The sequence below is a fragment of the Schistocerca serialis genome, chromosome 3 (genome assembly GCF_023864345.2).
Source record: "Schistocerca serialis cubense isolate TAMUIC-IGC-003099 chromosome 3, iqSchSeri2.2, whole genome shotgun sequence".
Taxonomy (NCBI): Eukaryota; Metazoa; Arthropoda; class Insecta; order Orthoptera; family Acrididae; genus Schistocerca; species Schistocerca serialis.
This window is the reverse complement of record NC_064640.1, coordinates 975,810,484-975,833,734: the sequence shown is the minus strand read 5'-3', so window position 1 is coordinate 975,833,734 and position 23,251 is coordinate 975,810,484. Positions and strand designations below refer to the sequence as shown.

The 23,251-nt window shown below is 38.5% G+C and overlaps 1 protein-coding gene across 1 annotated transcript in view; it reads left to right on the top strand.

The window, feature by feature from the left end:
• The window catches only part of LOC126471411 (SET and MYND domain-containing protein 4-like), a 134,423-nt gene extending 115,620 nt beyond the window's left edge, over positions 1-18,803 (top strand). Inside the window, exons 8-9 of the mRNA XM_050099544.1 lie at positions 1,294-1,633; positions 18,530-18,803. Coding sequence (XP_049955501.1) covers positions 1,294-1,633; positions 18,530-18,721 — 532 coding nt within the window. The 3' untranslated portion in view covers positions 18,722-18,803. The remainder of the gene's footprint in view (positions 1-1,293; positions 1,634-18,529) is intronic.
• The last annotated feature ends 4,448 nt before the right edge of the window (positions 18,804-23,251 follow it).

The window sequence follows — 23,251 nt, the reverse complement described above, 5'->3', positions numbered from 1 at the left end:
CCTGATGCTGTGGCTTGGCCTGGCAGTGAAACATCCATCACCAGCCATATCACAACAATCACAAGCACAGGAGGGTAGCTGCACTCTGAGAATGTGGGCTGTGATGACTTATATTACAAAGTAATATTAAGCCACTAGAAGTGTAGTACTAAAGGAGCAGATTGATGTGGTGGTTTTCTATGGTGATGGAAAGTTGTTTCAGTAAGTCCTCCTAAAAACAGTACCCTCACTCTGTATGCTAGTTTCCAAATAAGTGTGTAGTGAGCTCATTGTTTAAAATTTCAATATTATCCTAATACTATTTACTGAAGTTTTACTCAACAGCTGTATGATTGACAGAAATTTCTGACAGCATCTGTTGTTATATATATGTCCATACACGCTCCACAAGCACTTGAGTGCATGGTGGAGAGTACTTAGTACCTATATTAAACATTCTGTCCTATTCTATTTGCACATGGAATGAGGAAATAAACAAATATGATGCTTTGTGCACACCATAATCTCTATTCTCATGGTTCCTGTGAAAGATATATGATGGAAGCAGCTGCACTTTTAAACAGTCTGCCTCAAATACCAGGTACCAGGTCCCGAAATTTCCATGACAGTGTTTTGTGAGGGTAATGTCACATTTGGTCTAAAATATTTCCATGTACATTCTCTCAATATCTCTTACATTTTAGTTTGGTCTCTACCAGCTATTTACAACACATCTGTTAATACATTTGATGTATGCTGCCATAACTACTTGATATGAATTTCAAACAGTGGAGCAGAACTTTAGAATGGTTTAACTGCCATCACATATGCAATATCCTCGAAAGATTGACCACACTTTCCCAGAATCCTTCCAATAAATCTTTCATTTGCCATCTGTACTACCAATTATACATTACTGGGTTTACCTTTCACTCCAAAGGCTGAGATGTTATCACACAACTCACTCAGGGGCAGCCAGGCATGTTGAAATGTACTTGTACTCTGAAAACATTACCAGGGCATAATTTTTCTCTGTAGCCAATATTGTGGATCCTGTAGCAAATTTTTGGTGTGAAGTTTTAGTAGGATCCATTTTTAAAATCTGAATCAGCATCACGTCTTTAATCAAAGGAGGTAGTATTTCATAAAATATTTGGTGTGAAGAAATAACTAATGTCAATTTCTACTCTAAACCATATATGACTCCTTTGTAATAATGCTTTCCCTGTTGTAAGTAGTATGTGCATAAAGTAAATGAGAACTCTCACGGTTTCGTAAAATTGTCAAAGGTTTGGCTCTTTTTTTTTTCTTCAGGTATTTCCACGGCACAAGTGTTGCTGTGCGTACAGTAAGAACACTTCACCTAGGTGAAATGGTTTCTGAAAATTATGGCCCAAATTTTGTGCAAGTACACAAGGAAGAAAGGCAGAATATTCTGAAAGATCAGTATTGGTTTGAATGTAAATGCATTCCTTGCATTGAGGACTGGCCAACTTTCGTAGAGATGGACTCGACTGTTCTGAGGTTCAGATGTGACGCCGGTACAAACTGCAACAATGTAGTGTGTGTTCCGACATCAATAGAGCATTGTTTCGTACAATGTACTGAATGCAAAGGCTACACAAACATTCTTAAGGGCCTTAAAGCACTACAGGTATGTAATAAATATGTAAAAGTTATGTTAAGATGTCCTAGAATTCTGCTCGAATGTTGGAAACAAAAATCATGTAGGAATATTGAAACTGTCAAACAAGAGAAATGGGTACAAATATATACTTTCGATTTGCTTATACATCTCTCTTACATGTAATTTTTAATCATTAAATCTACAATCTATTTTGTTGTAGGGATAATATTCTTTCACGGTTTTGATAGTAATTGATGTACAAAACGTATTATAGTAACCGTAAATATATGTAGTTGTAACATTTTCAGTACGACTCTGCCCTCTTGCACGAAATGTGTTTCAAAGAGTGTTTCAATGGTTCATTCACATAAAGAGAATAATATAAGTAAAATACTGATTGGATTTTTGTTATATTTGTGTTTCTTATAATATTAGAAAATGAGTATCTTTGTGCTGTAGATCACCAGTCTTCATTTGGAGTCTTCCTAGCTATAGTTAAGAGTGATGCTTGCAGAATACACTCACGAGAATTATAGATAGTTGCTGTTGAAGCATGATGCCTCCTGACATCACAGTGAATGAAATAGTTTGCCACATCACATGACTGGGATGTTGTCAGGCCCTAAGATGACTATCACCGTGACACTCAGTCTGACTGTGGCTGCTCAACATAGGTGTCCTGTAATCACCAATTTTTCACATGCCATTGTGTTAAGGATGTACCACAAGTACCTTAGCTTAGAGAAAGCAGTCGTTACAGGAGTCGACTACCAGGGTAGCAATACAGGTCGGAGAAAAACGTGATAGAGCAGGGTAGGAGATGTTGAATTTAGTAAAATTTTCCAAATAACCAGAGATTGGAAGTGCGCTGTCAAGAAGTTAGGGCCTTGAAATAACACCTAATCGACAATGATTAAATTCCTATACATTGCTGGTTACGTTAGACGTGAACTTTGTTATGTTTACAGGGTGAAGCTTGAATATCAGATCAGCTACTCTGAAAGTACTATACTGCTATTAACTTCTTAACAAGAAACAGCCCTACATTAAGGTGGGCAACATGTGGTAGAGTACATGCAGAATAACATGGCCAGTAGATGCACAGTTGGCAGGGCATGCCAAGTGCTGGAGGGGAAGTGCCATTCTAAACTGAAGTGTATGCTCACAATTTTTAAAAAATATTAAGTGGAGCCCCTCCATGCCAACACTTGGATGGTGACCATTCAAAAAGATCTACTGTTACCTCTGATTTGGTTAGTATTTAGAAAGAATTCCACTGAAATTGCAACAAAAGCAGTAATTTACTTTTGACTTGCTTGTTTACCATTTGTAACTTTCAGAGAGGCGTCATGAGTGGCAAATTTGGCATAAAACCTACATTTCTCTTGTTGCCATGTTAAAATTTGCTTCTTCTGACAAAACACAGTGGAGTTTACACAGTGTCACCTCACTAACATGTTGTGCAAATGTAGTCACAAGAGAAGTCTGAAACCGTGGTTTATTAAGTGAGTAACTGAGGAAAAGTAAGGGCAATAGCTTATGAAAAAGCACATCCTTGGTACAAAAATAAACATTTAATGACTTCCCTTGTACTGTTCTAAAACCCACAGCATTTCTCATTCCACCAGCAACAGATGGCCCTTAAAAATTACACTCTTTCATCAAAAAAGTCTGTAATTAGTGGAATAACATGGTAGATAATAAGGTATTGAATAATGACCACATGCCAAAACACTTTCCTTTTCGAATGCTATAATTTTCCAAAATATCATTTTGATATCTCAAATTGTTTATGAAATGTGAGGAATGTTGTGGATATTTCATTTTTGCTCTGTCACTTGTGTGTGCGATCGCAACTGAGTGTGCTATATCAGATCAGTTTTCTGGAGATTTGTGATAAATACAGACTTCCATCCAAGGCTAAAGAAAGATTCACTATGTTAATTGAATTTCATATACAGTAAAATGTTGTGTAATATGCACAAAATGCAAACTCACAGTGACCCTTAGTTTTAATTTCGAATTTCATGCAGTGTATTGCGTAAGTGCAAAAATTACAATAACTAGGACCATTAATGAAATGAATAGTTTGTGGTAAATCGTTTGAAAAAGATTGCAGGGTGTGTGCATCGATTCTGTCATTGCAGTATGTTGAAGACGTGCTGAAAGTGGGTGAACAGTGTTAGCCTCCCCTTCCAAACAAATGAGTGAAATTGCCCAGCTGTTTGGACAAAAATTGGTCACTGCGTGTTGGCCACCGTATCCTGTGCGGACTCTACTATAAGGTGAAATGTTATTGATAACAAAATTTAAAGGCAACATGTTTTAAATTTTGCTGATGGACAGAGAGCTTGAATGAAACTTTATTATAACAATTACAGCATATTAGTAAGCGTAAAATATGACATCAGTGAAAGTGCAAATAGAAATTAAATTTTTAATATATTTTTTCGCAGATCACATTTTTACAACAAATTCTCAAAATCTCTGTTCCCAACGTAAGTGCAAAGTTGACATAATTGAAGAAATGATTGACACATCCTCTCAAAAATTCCTGACATTGCGAACGATTGTCACTGTCTCAGAAATTTTTGCAACCAACTCGATGCACTTGTCACTGCATGACTGTAGTTTTATGATCATAGTTCCACAATGATGCACTTCTAACCTATTGGTATTTGGAAAATTTATTCAATTAGGTTTCCCCTATCCTGCTCTGACCTTATTATTAGGTTGGTTTACTACATCGTGTATGACGACGGTCACTGTCAACAACAGATAGGCTACAGCATATCAGATTACTTGACAGTTATATGCTGATGAGCAGCTATACCACCTCATTCATGTATTTCTTTCGCAGCACATTGAGATTACTATGGATGAAGGAGCACCACTATTGGACCCCCAAAGCATGGAAAAATGTTGTCTACTAAACATATAGAACATAATACCTGTCCATCCAAATGCACAGTGTCTTCTTAACGATTGGATATATTTAATTGGGCTTTTCAGCACCATTTAGTGAAATTATTGCAAATAATTTAGGCTGTCCCATTTTTAATTTTTATTTATTTATTTGTTTTTTAAAAGAATTTTCCACTGAGAGATATGATGGATCCATTAAAAATGACAATTCTCACATCTCAAAATTTTTAAGCGTATAACTTGAGAATCAGTATATGGGTGTTGATGGAGTTTTCATCACTGTACAGCATAGCTGCTGTGAAAGTATTTCAAGCCAGCTTGCTTTTCCTCAAAGTTATGTAAAACATGTATGCAGACAAAAATATTAATGAACTAATTAATGCTGGTAGCTGATATTGCAAATGCAAGAAAACATCTAAAAAGATTCTGTATGAGTCACCACATGCTGCACTACACTGCTAGATGGAATGAAAATTTGCCTGTACGGCATTTGTAGCATACTTTCAGGAAAAGCCACTTTCCCAGTAATAAGCCCTACTTGCGTGTCATTTACAGACAGACATGTGACTGTCATTGTCTCTCTAGTGTCTCTCACTAGAGAACAACACAAGAACCTGTGATGTTATCATGTACATCAATTTGTTCACCTGTAGCACACTACAGGCATGACAATACACCACACCACACACTTCTGACTTTCTGAATGATTTGAAGAACACTTGGTGTCCATATGATCCCCTCCCTTCCTATCATGCTCCTTCAAACATTAACTCAAGTCTACTGAGCTAATTTGAGATGCAATTAAGGTTGATGCATGTTTCATGGATATAGTTTGCTCAAATCTATGTGAGTGTTGGACGGTGGTTGATTGATCATTGGTCAAGATGTCTCCCCAACAACTTTGGATGCCTCGAAGTCTGCACAGTGATGCATTGCTGTCATCATCAGGACGAAAGTGGATGCTACATAGTACTTAAGTAGGTTTCCCTAATTAAGTTGCTCATTAGTTTTATCCACATTTTTTATTGTTAACTCCAGATTAAATGGATAGCCACGCCATTGAAGCAAGAAAATATTAGGAGTTGTCATTTCATCATTTATTAATCTTGATTTAGTGCTGAGTTTATTAATACAAATTTCTACTGGTGTTTAGTACATTAGACTCCTTGTATTTATAGTTTTCAGTCTCCTGTCGTAGTTTTGGATCAGCACAGTACATGCCATGCATGGTACAACTTACTTTAAAGCTATATTGACTGTTAATCAACTGAAACCATATCGACTGTCGATCGACTGTGATGGTTTCAAAAATACGAAAAGGTGTTTCAGAGACTGCTAACAGTCACAGAATTTGTTGACTACTCACATTATTTAAGGAACCAATAAGTTTTGAGGTATAAACTCTTCTTCAGGCTATAAAGCAATGCAAACATATTTAACAAAAGTACACATAGATATTAAAGTTGTTCTGTACAATGTTGTCACATACTGCGGTCACCCTGTGGAGGGAAAGAAGGATAACTTAATATGAGGAAATATTCACATTGTATGTTAGTCTGCTTTTCACATAAAACATTTTAAGTACTCGCTAACTTTGTTTATATGGAGCGGCTGTCTTCTTGTGGTGTGTTCAGGTACCTCCATGCTGTCGCTCCTCAGATCTTGCTACCTACTGTTAATAAACTTGCAAAGGATACTTAAAACATGACATACAACCAACTCTCTGTGGAGTAAAACAGGGTGGTCAAAACAAAGCTTGTTTCGATTTAACTATCGATATGTCAGTCCTGGTGTTGTCTATCACTTGCACTGTCTTCTGCACATCTTGCTGTCACATCTCTGATATTGGTCAACAAAATATATTGCAATAAGAGACACTGTGATAATTTAATGTTAAAAATGACAGTATAAAAATATTTAAAGTATTATGAAGACATTGCTGGATCACAGATTCATATACATTCTTAATTTTTACACATTTTTCCTTTTTAACAGTGTTGAATTGAAGTTCATGAAGGAATGTGGGTTCTTGAACTCTGTAATTTCATTTAGCATCTTTATTTTTAAGTTTTAGCCATGGATGAATATTTCCGTTTTCTCCAAGATGTCCATTTGCCAGCTTTCCTTTAAAGGATGTAATACTTTAAGATTGTCAACAGTGACTGCATATTACTTTATAAATGCCTGATTTACTCAGTTTCTCAGTTGGTTGAGAGGTTTCATGTGCCAGTTTCTTCTATAAGTTCTTGGTAGTGGCTATTTTGTCTAAAATGACTCCTACATATGGTATAGTTATATACTTAAATTTTGTGTGTTACAGGTGGAGGCTATGTCAGTTTGTTTGCTTTCTGTTATGTGTTGTGAAAGTTCATCTATCTCACGCACATGATAGCCATTGTTACTTGGAAAATCCAGGATGGAATGTAACAATATTATGAGAAGGAAAGTTGCTACTCACCATATAGCCTGTTTAAGAACACAGATATCAGGATCACTTTGGCCACCAATAACAACTTAAGGAAGAAACTCACAACTAGCTGATAAACTGAGCAAATCAGGAATTTATAACATAACATGCAACCGTTGCACCAAATACTACATTGGCCACATGGACTGAAATTTTAAAACCCGTTTTAAAAAAAACACATTGGCTGTTCCAGACTTGACAAAACCAACAAGTCAACATACAGGGTGTGCCAGGGGGAATAGTCATTATTCCAGGATACGAAAGAAATGATCATTCAGAGCAAAAAAAAGTCTAGTAAGGGCTATGAAAACTTCTCCAGTAGAGGTGATGTGTTTCACAGTAGCCATTACTGGACTTTTTTCCTTGTTTTGGTCCATACTACCCCCTCGTAAAATATGAAAATCGAAGAGCTTGTAGTAGAAGGATTTGTTTCACAGTATTGAAGATAAAGTAGTTTTCATTAGTCCAGTCAGCAAAGAAAAATTCCAAGGAAAAAATCGTCAAGTAGTTTTCATTAGTCCAGTCAGCATGACTGGTACGGCGTGAGCATTGGGGTGGGTGCAGATATAAAGGTCACTTTTTATGTTTTCCATGAGTAACTTGAAACCCACGGTGTCTAGTGAAAATGTTTCCCAGTACAAATTGCTTTAACAGTATAAAATTAATGTGCCACATTAAAGTGCAGTAGAGCCATATGAAGCAATAAATTGTGTTCTGGGCATGTAAGCGGGTGGAGGATGTGGTTGTGAAGCGTGAACAAAGGGAGGCCACCAGAATGTGGTCACGCATGTCACTCCTTCACGGGTCTGCGAATTGAAGAGTGAGGAGGTGGTTCCCTACTCTTTACTCCATTACGTCACAAGAAGCAACTACAGGGCGTTTCACAAAGTTACATGTGCACTTCACAGTGTGCCGTATGAATCACTGGTGATGCAGTGTGCAGACATGCCCAGGGAGTGTCTTATTTTGCACAAAATGTGTTGACACTAGATGGAATGCAGATATGAGTTATTAATGACACTAAGACAGGTAAACCTCAGCACACAGTTCTACACTGCTAGAGCAGAATTTGATTCCTAGTCATCCTGTATGGCAGCTAAGTGTTTTTTCCAGGAAAGGCAACTTCCCCCACCAAGAGCGTTGCTCACTTTTCAGTTTACAGACAGACTATACCTCCCCAGCATTTTCTTGTCCAGCTCTCTAATGTGAGTAGATAAAATAACTTCATTGATCTTGTGTTCATATAGCGGAGTTGTTATTAGTTTATTAAGTGAGTACTTACTAGCATTTTTTAAGTGAGCTATTATGTAGAAAAGCTCAACAGCTGGAGCTGTCAAGTGGTTACTAGAATGAAGTGCCTTTTCCAGGCATAACAACTTCAGCTATTTGAACATAAGTCATATAGTGCATTACAACAGATAACTGTTCCAGGCTTGAACACGATCAGTCCCATTCCATCAGAAATATTCACAATCGTGTTAGAAGATAACTGGACATGTGGTAAGTGGCTCCACTCAATGTAACCCACTCGAAAAGTGCCAGCAATTCCCAAATGGAAAATATTTGTGCAGTCTACCAGTAACACAATTAATGGTGAGAGAAGTGCAGTAACTTGATTCACCATATGACTAAAACACAATTACACGGCTTTACAGTATGCTGTCAACAATAGACAGCAACAAGGTGCCACATCCAAATTAAACACACAGGAATGTATTTTACATAGCAGCTCATATAACAACTGCAAATAAGCATTCACTCAATAAACTGAACATAACTCCACCATATAAACATGAGCTCACTGAGGTTATTTTATCTGCACTCACAAGAGAACCGGACAAGAAATGGTGGGGAGGTGTAGTTTGTTTGTAAACTGAAAAGCAAGCAGCACTTATCGTGGGGGGAAGTTGCCTTTTCCCAAAGAACACAACAGCTGTTGTACAGGATGACTGAGACCCAAATACTTTGCCAACAGTATATAACTCTGTGCAGAGATTTATGTAGATTCTTCCATATGTGTTACCTGTGTTAGTGTTATTAGTAACTTATATCTGCATTCCCTGTAGTGTTAATGCATTTTGTGCAAAATAAACACTCCCAGGGCAGGTCTGCACACTGCGTCGTCAGTGATATGCAACAAGGCACACTGTGGAGTGACCGTATAACTTTGCGAAACACCCTGTAGTTGCTTCTTGTGATGTAGTGGAGTAGATAGAGTGAAGAATCACCTGCTCACTCTTCAGTCTGCAGGTCTTTGAAGGAAGAGAAGTACATGATAACATTCTGGTGGCCTACATTTCCTTGTGCTTCTACCCTCCACCTTCATGCTGTTACACCACCCAGAACACAATATATTCCTTAATACAGCTCTACTGCACTTAGATATGGTACACACATTTAGTATTCGTTTTTACCCCACATAATTCAAAGATTAAACATTTATTTTATACTGTTCAAACAATATTTTTAATAATTTATGATTTCTCCATCCCATGAAAGGTGGAAACTGCCAGTCCTAGAGAAAAAATGAATAGGACATTTTTGTAGTAATTTTGTATTGGGAAACACTTTCACTAAGAGCCGCAGCTTTCTAGTTATCTGAGGAAAACTTAAATAAGTGACCTTCGAACCCATTCCCACCCCAACACTCACACCTCACTGGCCAGTATTTTTAGTATGTTGTGCATAATACTCCCTCCTAACACTGCGCAAAAATTTGTGAGTACACAATTTTTCCCCCTAATGCACCTTTTTTGGTTTTTGTTGACTAGGCTACATAGCTATTAAGGTATGTTTTTTAGAGTCATTTTTGCTAGACTCTTTTTTTTTCTCCTTCAAATGAAAAGATTGCATTGTAGTTCCCTCTCTAGATTATCGCACAGATGACAAAATGTTACATATCGAAATAGATGACAGAGGGATAGAGAAACAATTAAAATCGCTCAAAAGAGGAAAGGCCGCTGGACCTGATGGGATACCAGTTCGATTTTACACAGAGTATGCGAAGGAACTTGCCCCCCTTCTTGCAGCGGTGTACCGTAGGTCTCTAGAAGAGAGAAGCGTTCCAAAGGATTGGAAAAGGGCACAGGTCATCCCCGTTTTCAAGAAGGGACGTCGAACAGATGTGCAGAACTATAGACCTATATCTCTAACGTCGATCAGTTGTAGAATTTTGGAACACGTATTATGTTCAAGTATAATGACTTTTCTGGAGACTAGAAATCTACTCTGTAGGAATCAGCATGGGTTTCGAAAAAGACGGTTGTGTGAAACCCAGCTCGCACTTTTCGTCCACGAGACTCAGAGGGCCATAGACACGGGTTCCCAGGTTGATGCCGTGTTCTTGACTTCCACAAGGCGTTCGATACAGTTCCCCACAGTCGTCTAATGAACAAAGTAAGAGCATATGGACTATCAGACCAATTGTGTGGTTGGATTGAAGAGTTCCTAGATAACAGAATGCAGGATGTCATTCTCAATGGAGAGAAGTGTTCCGAAGTAAGAGTGATTTCAGTGTCGTAGGACCATTGCTATTCGCATTATATATAAATGGCCTTGTGGATGACATTGGAAGTTCACTGAGGCTTTTTGCAGATGATGCTGTGATATATTGAGAGTTTATAACAATGGAAAATTGTACTGAAATGCAGGAGGATCTGCAACAAATTGACGCATGGTGCAGGGAATGGCAATTGAATCTCAATGTAGACAAGTGTAATGTGCTGCGAATACATAGAAAGAAAGATCCTTTATCATTTAGCTACAAAATAGCAGGTCAGCAACTGGAAGCAGTTAATTCCATAAATTATCGGGGAGTAGGCATTAGGAGTGATTTAAAATGGAATGATCATATAAAGTTGATCGTCGATAAAGCAGATGCCAGACTGAGATTCATTGGAAGAGTCCTAAGGAAATGCAATCTGAAAACAAAGGAAGTAGGTTACAGTACACTTGTTCACCCACTGTTTGAATATTGCTCATCAGTGGGGGTTCCGTACCAGATAGGGTTGATAGAAGAGATAGAGAAGATCCAACGGAGAGCAGTGCGCTTTGTTACAGGATCATTTGGTAATCGCGAAAGCGTTACGTAGATGATAGATAAACTCCAGTGGAAGACTTTGCAGGAAAGATGCTCAGTAGCTCGGTACGGGCTTTTGTTGAAGTTTCGAGAACATACCTTCACCGAGGAGTCAAGCAGTATATTGCTCCCTCCTACGTATATCTTGTGAAGAGACCATGAGGATAAAATCAGAGAGATTAGAGCCCACACAGAGGCATACCGACAATCTTTCTTTCCACGAACAATACAAGACTGTAATAGAAAGGAGAACCGATAGAGGTACTCAAAGTACCCTCCGCCACACACTGCCTGGTGGCTTGCTGAGTATGGATGTAGATATGGCTGTTCCTGTCATATACCTGAATATTGACCATCCCTCATAAGACACAGTGTTGCAATAGACAATGATCTTAAAGTACTACATACTTAAGAGAAAAGCTGGAAAATTGATACCTTGGAAGAAATGGAAATAAAGTCCTAAACAAAATTACAGACCTCAAGGTCTCACATTTCTTCAATTCCATACTGTTAAAATAGAAAACTCCATGAAATTTGACCCCATACATAGAAAGAACTTTGACAGTATAGTACATTAGGTAACAGCAAGAAAAACACAATGCAACAATCAGAAATGACACTTTTGTTCAAAGAATGTAAGTTCACTGTACTCACTGTGATTCTTCATATGGTCCCCTGGACATTACAAACAGTGGGACATCGTTCTTAATAGGGGTGATCACCATGAATAGCAATGCTGCTTTGCAATGTACTCTCATGGTGGCCACTAGGTTGGTAAGAGTTTTTGTAGTAGGGTGTTCCATTTCTCCACCAACACAGTTCACAATAGCTAAATGGTCATTGGTCTGGGCTGCTAGAAGCAGTTGCACTTCGTCATCCATAAAAATGAAGTCAGTGCCAAATGCACCGCTGAAAATATTAACACGGAAGGAGTTCAGTGTCACAATAAAATGTATTGCTCAGTGTTAAAAGATTTGGAGGTCAGCTACCCAAACCATATTATGCCTCCCCGCACCATAACACCTAGATCACTGGAACGGTCATGTTCGACGGTGTTCTTGGGTACATTGTGCGTTCCCACCTTTTGCCATACAACATTATGCCTCAACACACCATAAAATCTGGACTATTAAAATGATCATGTTCGACAATCTTCCTGGTTGCGTTGTATGTTCCTACCTCTCACAATACAAGGGCATGTAATGCACCCAGGAATATTGCCAAAAATGATAGTTTTGGTGGTCCAAGTGTTATGGTGTGGGAAGGCATAATGTTGCATGACAGAAGGTGGGAATACACAATGTACCCATGATCATGATTGTTTTGGTGGTCCATGTGTTATGGTGTGGGCAAGCGTAATGTTGCACGGGTGTACTAACCTCCAAATATTTGAATATGGTACACTCATTGGTCAACATTATTGTTACACTATACTGCTTTCCCATGTGTGTCTTTTTCAGGGGTACATTCGACCCTGATTTCATTTTTATGGATGACAGTGTGCAACCACATTGCACAGTGCAGGTGGAGGAACTCATGGAATTAGAGGATATTTGCCAAATGGATTGGCGTTGTCCATTCCCCCAACTTAAATCCCATCGAGCATGTGTGGGATGCATTGAGGAGATGTATTGTAGTGTGTCCCCACGCACCAACTACCGTCCAGCAATTGTCAACCATGCTAGTGGAGGTATGGAACAGCCTACTACAAGAAAGCCTTAGCAACCTCGTGGCCAGCAGGGGAGCATGTTGCAGAGCACACATTGCCATCCATAGTGGCCACACAACCAGTTAAAAAACATGTCCTGCTTTTTTGTATGTCCAGGGGACCATTATGAATCACAATGACTTCAATGTAATTTTTGTCATTGATTAAAAGTGACGTTTCTGTTCATTTCAGTGCATATTTGTTTCAGTTACCTTCTATACTACAGCAGTTCTTTCTACATATGGTTAAAGTTTCATTTAGATATGTTACTTGGCAGTGACACACAATGCAGAAGTTATTTTCATCCTTAAGGTTTGAATACCGTTGAATATTTTGTCAGTCAACATCAGAGGTGCAACAGCAAGATGAGCAGGAGACATTGCACACGATGGACATCGCCAGGATAAACATACTGACAGTTAAATTGAAACAAGCTATGTGGTTAACAAGATTAAGGGAGACAGCCATTTCATAGGAACAAAGCGGGTGAATATTTAAAAAATTTTATGCGAACAGCGGACCAACATACAAAGTGAAATAAGTCCCCAATACTAGGTTATCCTCCTTTCTCCTCAGGATAACTGCAGTACATGTCAATAATGAAAAGAACGACCTTAAGATCTATATGCACTTTTGTAAAATGTGTGTATTGCTTTATAGCACAAAGATGAGATCTATACCTCAGAATATGTTGATTTATTAAATAATATGAACAGTCAACAAATTTCATAACTAGTAGTGGTCTCTGCAAAACCATGTCACTTGATATAACTGTTTATAATTACTGTTTCCAGTGGAATGAATTACAATGAAGTCAGGATCAACATACATCATTGAGTATGTTCTTCAAATATAAGTAATCCCAGATGATAGTCTACTTCAGGGCTTCACAACATACGTGCTCGCGGAGCAAGCTGTGAGCAGCAAGGCGCGAGCACGGAGCAGCGCGAGCACGCTAGCCCCACTACCGGACCAGAGCGGAGAGTGGGGAGAGTCACGTGGGGCACACAACAGCTGCCGCCAGGCAATGTAAATCCACGGCCACCTGCAGGGATATCACTCACGAATTATTACTGCGACAAATGAAACAAATGAAGGAGAATGTACACGAGCCACATAATTTTATTAGCTTAGTGTATGCCTCTACATTCGTATTAATTTGTGAACTGTTACACAATAAAAGGTGTCACTGAAGTGTGGGGTTCTCGTAGGCACAGCGTGCAGTTTAAATTTCGATCAGACAATGCGTTTCTCAGGCGCGTCTTGTTACATTTCATTGCAGAGAACAGTTGTTCACAAACGTACGTGGAACCGATCATTGATATTATTGTAGCCGCCAGTTTGTGCAAACGAGGAGATCTATCCTGAGGGAAGCTTCTGTAAAATTCGAAAATGTTTTTCTTGTTCTGAAATTTGTCTCTGTATTCTCTGTCACACTGCAGGTCAATAATTTCTAGTTGCAGCTCAGGACGAATCTCTTCAATATTCGCTGAATATGGAGAGGAGAACAGATCAAAATCACTGTCTAATGCTGTCAGATCTTGAAAGTGTTGATCAAATTCTTTCTTAAGGGCATGTGAATAACGTTCACGTCTTTGTGAACATCTTGCATGGATGATAATGCAGGAAAATGAGCTAGATTTCCTGTTTCCAGCTGACTCACCCAAAGTGTCAGTTTCATTTTAAAAGCTCTTATTCGATCTATGAAATGAGTAATTAGCAGATCTTTACCTTGTAGTGAAATGTTCAAAGCATTCAGATGGCTAATTAAATCTGCTAAGAATGCGAGATCACATTTCCATGAACATATTTATCTCATCTAATAGGCAAAAAAATCGATTTAATAATTTGCCACGACTAAGCCAGCGGACCTCGCTGTAATAAGGCAGGCTACCATACTGGCTTTCTACATACTCAAGAGAGCTTTTAAATTGCCTGTGTTGTAGCCCATGCTTCCTTATATAATTGGTTGTATGAAAAACAACACTCATCACATTTTTTAGAGTGATACTCTTTGCACACAAGTTTTCCTGGTGGATCAGCCAGTGAACGCCCCTTGTTTCATTCGGCACGGTCAGTTTTTGCATTTTCTCCTTCAACAGCGAGACGAAACCTGATTTTTTCCCTGTCATTGCTGGTGCACCGTCTGTAGACACTGAAACTAAAGAGTTCCTCGACAATCTTATATTTTCAACACTTTCTTCAACACTACTTAAAATATCACTTCCGGTTGTAGTGTTCTTCATGGCTACTACATCGAGGAGCTCCTCCCTCACCTGAAGATCTCTATTAACACCTCTAATAAATATGGTAAGCTGCGCTGTTCCTGTGATATCAACACTTTCGTCCAGAGATAGAGAATACGCCATAAAATCTTTAAGGATATTTGCAAGCTGGCTCTGGACGTCGTCTGCCATGTCCTGTATGCAACGCATAATGGTCATGTTAGATAATGGCACAATCCGAAACTGTTCAACTTGAGATGGACACAAATGTTCCGCGGCAACTACCAAACATTCTTTTATTAAATTGCCATCAGTGATGGGGAGCAGGGATTTTACTAAAAGCAAAGCAATTTTGTAACTCACTCTGAGATCTGCCTCAGTTGATTTTTCTTCGTCGTCCAGGTCTTCTTCGGATAGCTTCCTTTTAAGTTTAATAACTTCCTGTGCACAATCTGGTCCATCACATTTTCCACTTCCGTAGTCTTTTGCGTGGTACGACATATAATGTCGCTGCAAATTAAATTTCGTAAAAGAATTCAGCATTTTGTGACATACTAAACATTTTGAAACACCATCTTTTTCTGTAAACAGATACAATTCCTCCCAATGGGGGTTGAACTGCGAAAGCATGGTTGGGGTTACACAACGGTGACTTGACATGATTCTTAACCAGCGAAGTGACTGTTAGAGCTGATCATAGTACTTTTAACGTTACACAGTTGGCGCGAATTCAATAGGCACGCTGCGTTCCTATTCATAGGTGTGCGCGCATTTCCCCTCCCTCCCTACTCCGCGACCTTGCACCTGCTCGCGAGCACGTGCCTGAGCAGACACGAGTACTCGCGCTCAAAACCGGCCACTTGTTAAGCCCTGGTCTACTTGGTAACTGGTAGTGGAAAAGGGGTGTACACATTGTATTGTATCCAGTTTGAAGATAGAAACCAATGGCAGTGATCACTGCACTGTTTGCACAATGTCTATTACCCTCAGATTAAAGAAATTCTCTTTTGACAAGTGGCCCTTTCTTTTCTTAACTGTACTTTCTGATATACTCCCTCAGGCTGAGTTCACACCCAGAGCACTGAAGCATATAGGCTGCATTCCACAACTTACGAAAATAGATCAGTATTGTAATTCTCATCAAACCAAGTCTTCCCTTACCTTCAGTTTGAATATTGTGAAGTTAATGTGATGTGTAGGAAAAACACCAGGTCTTATAACCTACCAGCATCTCAAGGAAGGGTACAAATTCATAATATTCACCATACGGGCTGGGTTGCACACCAAAGATGCCTACTTAGGTGTCATTATTTAATCAAGTAAGTTTTGTATTTACTTAATTGTTGACATCCTTTCTGGCATGTCTAGCTATCTCTTCCACAATTTAGGCCCTTAGTGCTCTTCAAGAATGAAGTATGAAGTCAACCATTTCCTTTCTTAGCAAATGTCAGGTGCTGCTCCTGACACCCATTTTTCCCATATTTGATTGCAGTTTTAATTTAGCGATCCTGGCAGATAAATCAGACTACTTAAAAGAAAAAGGGGGGGGGGGAGGAGGAGGAGGGATATAACTGTATGAAATACCTGAACAGAAAGTTGTCATAAAGTGTGGGAATGACAGATTAGCTAGATCCAGTTTTTTTTTCCTTTCCTTCTCCTGTAATGTAAAAAGACCTAAGAATATAACTCATTGTTTGTATCAGAAAGGTGGTAAGGGTTGCTGTCAAAGTTAAAGAAACAGTTCCACAATTTACTCAGAGTCTTTGTTAAGGCAACAGTCATTATTGTATATGGCTCTGTAAGTAAACACTGGTTATGGAGCTTTAGGTCATAGACTCACACACTGTGTTGGCACATTTAAAGGAAATATTGAAATTGCCACTGTATGGCACCAGTGCTTGTTTATGTTCCACCATACTTCATTATTACTGTACTCTGGAACACAGAGTAGACAAGACAGCAGCCTTTTTTGAAAATGCAAAGTTTTAAATTCCTAGTTAAAACAGGACTCCTACAAAATTGTCACTGTGCAGCAGTGATGTAGGTGTTTTATCAAAAGTTCTGCAAGTTATTAGCACTTATCACCCCCACTGTGTCACTGCCATGAAAGTGGGGAAAATAGCCTGCATATACTGTACTGATTAAGTACATGTGTGTTCAAATATGGGTGTATATTTATTTGTATATAATATTTTTGTGTTGATGAATCCACAGTTAATGCGACAAATACTCATAATCGTGCAGTGGGAAGCACAGCAGGAGCCCCAGCATCCATCAAAGATTCCCTAAATCAGCAAGTGTTCTTATCCACAACCAGTTGTTTCTGAAGCACAATCTCAATGTGATTTGAAACAACAAAACTCAAAACAGTACAACTCTCAGAATTTCCAGAAAGCCACCATCACAGGATACTGTGTTAATAGTGAGAGATAAAGTTTAACTTGAAGAAACAGCTGCTGGTCCAATTGCATACCTCCCTTGGCTGTGACATTCCTGGTTTTTGCAGGATAGCTAGTGCCACAAGTTCCTTTCCTACAGTGTTCGCAGGAAACACTTGTGATTGCATTAATCTATTTCATTTCACTTATGGGACTTCCTACTGGAATTAATTCTAAAATGTTTTAATTCATATTGCAGATAGTTGTATACCTCTTCCCATTTGTGTGTATTTTCAGTATATGGAATGGGTTTCTGCTCTATTTAAACAGAGCATGGTCAGCTTGGTTCCAATCCCCATTTGACCACACAGACTTCAGTTTCTTGAAATTATGAACATGATGGTTCCTTTGGGAAGAACACTGGTTTCCTTATCCTGATTGAGCTGCTTGCTGTTGCCAGGATGCAGGAATTGAAGTTTATCATGGAACTAAAATTGTTAAAATGACGCATACTTTTGTTCCAGTACATCCATACCATGAGTAAAAAAAAGTACAATGCAACATCACTTCTACTAGGGGTTCTCCACAAAGAAATGTGTTAACTAATTCTCTAGGAAATCATCCTACAACATGTAAGTGGTTTGGAAGAAGTACTAATCAAATTAAAGTGATAAAACCAATCTTGTTTATTGTGCAAACTTTGATTAAATCACCCACTTAATGTTGGAACTCAACCCTTAAAAGACAGAAGGGGGAGAAAAAAGCAGAGGTGGTATGTTTAACATGTTACTGATATCAGCAGTTTTAGAAAGGTGTCCGCTTTAATGAAACACCATGGGAAACCACTTGACCAAGTGAGGATTTGAATCATTCCAGCCAAATATGAATGCACTGACCCATTTTGCTTGATTGTAGTAGTATGGAGATGATGGAAAAAAAAAGGAATGGCATTTGGGTGAGATAGGAAAGGCTTTTCCATTTTTGTGTAACATGCATATTAAAACATTGCAGGCAACGGGTGTGGCAGCAAGCAGCAACCATACTACTCATATGTTGTGTTAAATAATGCCATTATATTGCTATTATTGTACTCATCACAACCAATGTAATTATTGTTAATAATTTGTTGGTCTAAATTTTAGGCTACAGATGATATGAACTGTAGAGCACAGCAGTTAGCAAAAAATGGAAAAATTCCCCATGCGCTTTCAGAGTACATCAAGGTCTTGGATTTATTGGCAGAAACTCTTGCACCACCTTTCAAGGATTACTGTATCTGCCAAGAGTCCATCAGATATTGCATTATGCATTTTGGAAACAAGTATCACTTCTAACTTGTACTTCACTGGGATACTTTGTGACAGTGAACCATCTCATGTACTGTGTTCTTTAAATAAATCATGAATAATCTCATAAGACTTGACTTTGTGATTCTGTAGTGCTGTCCTATTATTCAGTTATTACTTCACTTCTGCCATACAGAGCTTTCAGTATGGTAAGTGTGGTTACAATGCATTATGAGTAACATAATATGAAGCGAAAAAAAGGCAGTGATTGATGTAATCTATATTGTTCAGAGTTACACTAAATGTTTGACCTGCACTGAGCAGCATGGGAGACAGACAGTCATGGAACCCCTGTAGTTTCACAATGTTTACAGGCATTACAATGACTCAGCAATATTAATTGATACCATTTGAGGGTCCTAAAGAAAAATTTCACAATAGGGAATTACCAGGTGAGTGTCTATGTAAAATTTCACAGTAAGTGTACAGTCTTGTAATGATATCAAGTCTTACAAAATTCTATTTTAATGTTTTGCTCAAGCTATTCTTTCAGAAAATGTTCAGCTGTGCAATCTTGGAATCCAGAGTGTCTGTACTGGATACTGTAACTCCATGTATCAAGCTATTTACACCTGCTCTTCTGAGCCAGATGATGGATATACTACACATTGAGCAACACCGCATGTGATGTATTGCCCAACAAGGCGAAGTGGTGATGCAGCTGTAGCAGGAATCCACTTGGTCGCATGACTAGGTACAGTCCCACTCCAATTAAAGTAATGCAAGTGCAGAAAATGCCTTTGTGGGCAGGTGGGACAGTTTTCGGTTAATGTGGGTAAATTCGTTGAGAAAATGTAGGGGATTTATGGCACCGGTGGTGAAGGCGACAGAAAAATCTTAAAGGTGAGCAAGTAGATGATTTGCAAATTGGAGGAGGACACAAAGCCAATGAGTGTACTTCAGAATTCTGTCGGAAAAAAAGTGCTCACAATAAGGATGCCATTGATGATGTGGGTAATGTATTATCAGGCAGCAATTTCTACACAGTTATGAACAACAAACGAATTTTCTGAAAACTACACAGCTGGATTTAGTTTTAAGAGCTGCCAAAATGTGTGTGAATGAGGACAGTCGCAAAAAAAAAAAAAAAAAGTTTTTACGGAAGACCAAAGGAGACAGTTTAATTACATGAAATGGATTCACACACATTATGCCCTAAATAAATGTTGGCAAAGTAAGTGGGTGAAGAGTATTTTCAAATGAAAGTGCCAGTTGGTGTTTAACTGTTGTGCGTGCAGGTTGTGACATGGGTGCCATTAAGGATTCACTTATCAGACTATCACTCAGAAATGTACCATGCAGTCTTTTCTTGGAGGAAGATCACATTTTTCTTTCTTTGATGAAACAAGATAAACAAATGCTGAATTTTTTTCTAATTTAATGAAAGTAATTTGTGACAATCATATCAGGCTAATTTGTAACCCATTACACCCCCAGTTTCTTAACTGGCAAATGCTTTTGTCTGCAGTCATTTGCTGGTGATAGAACAATACAAGAGGTGGACTTGACTTTTTGAAGCCAACTATAAGGTAGGTGGCAAATGAAAAAGTTAATACAGTGATTAAAGTTATGAGTCAAATGATTAGAAATAAATACAATTAATCGAATAACAATAATTAAGAGATTCCGATGAATTAAAAGTTAACATTTCAAGGTACTTTCAGGGACTCTGAGCCAACACGGTCTGGCTTGTCACAAATAAGTCTTTAACCTCCTACACTACACCACTGCTTGCAACAGCACTACTAATTTTAGTGCTCTAGCACAGTGGTAGTCAACCTGGTCCCTGGGGGATTTCAGCTTTCATGGTGAGTGGTGGGCATTGTAAAAACATTTTCATTAGTTTTTTGTAATATTTTGACAAAATATTTAAGTAATTGTCCGCCACTCATGGTAGCATTCTCCCTTCCTGAGCATGGGGTCCGGGAATTTTCACCTGCCCCAAAATGAGTGGGTATCATCATCATCATCCATCCCCATTAAGATCAGAGGAAAGCAATGGCAAAGCACTTCCATTAGGACCTTGCCTAATACGGCAGTGGTCTCTTAAGAAGCATAGGACTTCATTTCCATGTTGCATTTAAGTAATTATGATTATATGCTTTAACTTGCTGTAACTCTGCTTTATAAATTTTATAAAGTAAAGTTATTCCTAAATTATTACTTTGGAATCTATGACTGTTAGAAAATTTTACTACTAATGGAGATACAAAAGAGGGCAATAGGTAAAAAAGGTTGACTACACCTGCTCTAGAGCGTCATGTGAAATTTCTATTACCCATTCAAAATATTTCTAGCCACTGTAAGTGTCCACAATATTTGATTACAATAATGTTCAACCAATGTCCACTTCACAATTATTGTTAATAATGTGTGATCTATTGGGAGTAATAAAGCAGTCTCACATGGACAAGACTACCACCTTCCTGACAGTTTAACTTCACTGAATCTGAACAGCAGATTTACATAATCTGGTTGTGTTAAGACAAGTGACACTCTGAAACTAATAGTTGATCATACTAGCAAAATAGATTCAAGCCTAACATGCAAACACAACAGCAAACATCACATTCAGATTTCAAAATTAAGACTTCAGTCTTCTGGAAATTGTGTTGCTTGTAAATGTGGTGATAGTGCTGCACTTTTATGAATATTGTTGTGTACATGAGTATTACACCCCCCACCCCCGGTTTCTGGGGCATAAACACATTGGTGGTGCCAGTGTGGAGATTACCACTTTGCTGAGTAATGAAAGTGGTGAAACCTCTAAAAGTGTCATCTCTGCCACCTCCCCCATGACATTTGGGTGCAGATCATTTTAAGAGTTTTTATGTAGTAGTCTGATAATTTAGTATCCTCCACAATGAAAGTATTTGCACACTTACCTAGAGAACTACATATAAGGTAAATTATTGTGTACACAGATTTCACTTTAACACTAATAAAAAAATTCCATAATCAGGAACAAGATAATGAAATGCATGTTTAGACAACCATAAAGGGATGAATTTTTGGATCTTTGAAGATATTAGTAGCAGTGTAAAGAACTGCACAGGAGGTTCACCTACTGTTCTGAGGACACTCAAATGACAGGGACTTTTGTCCAATTTTGAATTGTATGTGATCATGCTGTCCATTGATAAGTATCAGTCACATATTTGCAGCATAACATAATACACATAGATAAAGAAAAATCATTTGTCACAATTCTACCTCATTCATAATTACATATGCTTTTATCTCACAATGCCACAAGAGCAATTTGGGGGGGGGGGGGGGGGGGGGGAATCTAATGTTCTCATGCACTTTTACTGCTAGAAGAAAAGTATTTGGTTACTGGAATTAAAGTTTTCTTTAACATTTTTGTGACTAAACAAATTGGTGCCAAAAAGTAACACGAATTATTCAACTACATATACAGTATTCCACATGAGTTACAAAACCCCATCATCTTCAATGTAGTGTCCATTGCGCCCAATGGGCTTGTTCCAACAGTTTTCAAATTGACAGTTTTTAATTGTCCTCTCTCGTGCTGTGTAGTGCTCTAGCAATTTTGTTTTCATCTCTGCTACACTTTCCTTTTTATTCTAACAACCAAAAAGATGTTGGGTGGGGATGGGCGGGGAGGGGGGGGGGGGGGCAAATAGTGTAAGGTCATTGTGAAATTGTGGTTTTGATTTTGGCCAAAAACTTTGACACTGTTAGACTCATTGTGTTGAACAACCACTTCTTTGATTACCACAATCCAGGCTCTTTTCCATAGTACCTCTTGCTTTTTTTACAGCATTTGAAATAGTGATGTTGACTGACTGCAGTACCTTTGTGAATAAATTAATGATAAACACCTTCCCTAGAGAGAGAGAGAGAGAGAGAGAGAGAGAGAGAGAGAGAGAGAGGGGGGGGGGGGTATTGTTTTCACTTTTTAGTTTCTGCAGCTGTGGTGATGAAGCAGTCGTCCAACAGCACACACACACACACACACACACACACACACACACACACACACACTTACGAATGTAAGCACTGACACCTTGTTTTCTGCAGTTGACAGTTAAGTGATTCACTGTCTGTGGCAAAGACAGACAGCAGGAGAAGTTGTCACTGCTGCCCTTCTGTCTACTGGAAAGAAATGTTACAACCAGATTGGACATCACCACCATCAATTTCTAGAACAACTTTCTGCTGATTCAAAAATCTGCCATTGTATGGAAGGTTCTAACATCTTGAGTGAGTAGTAGTATCTCCTAATAATCATTAAACTTGTAGAAACAAAACTCATCTCAGTATAGCCAAATGGAGTCAGGACAAGTAACTCCCCACTGGGTCCAATACAAATTTTAAGACCACATCCTGCAACAAAGCACATATTGTCATTCTACTTTTCCATTCAGGAACTGCTGATGTTAAGCTATTCAACTTGATATTTCTCCAAGGCCATAAGCTTAACTCATCAAGAATAATCACATTACAGTTGATTCAAAATGTTGCATCTTTGGTAAACTTAATAACCAAGTGGTT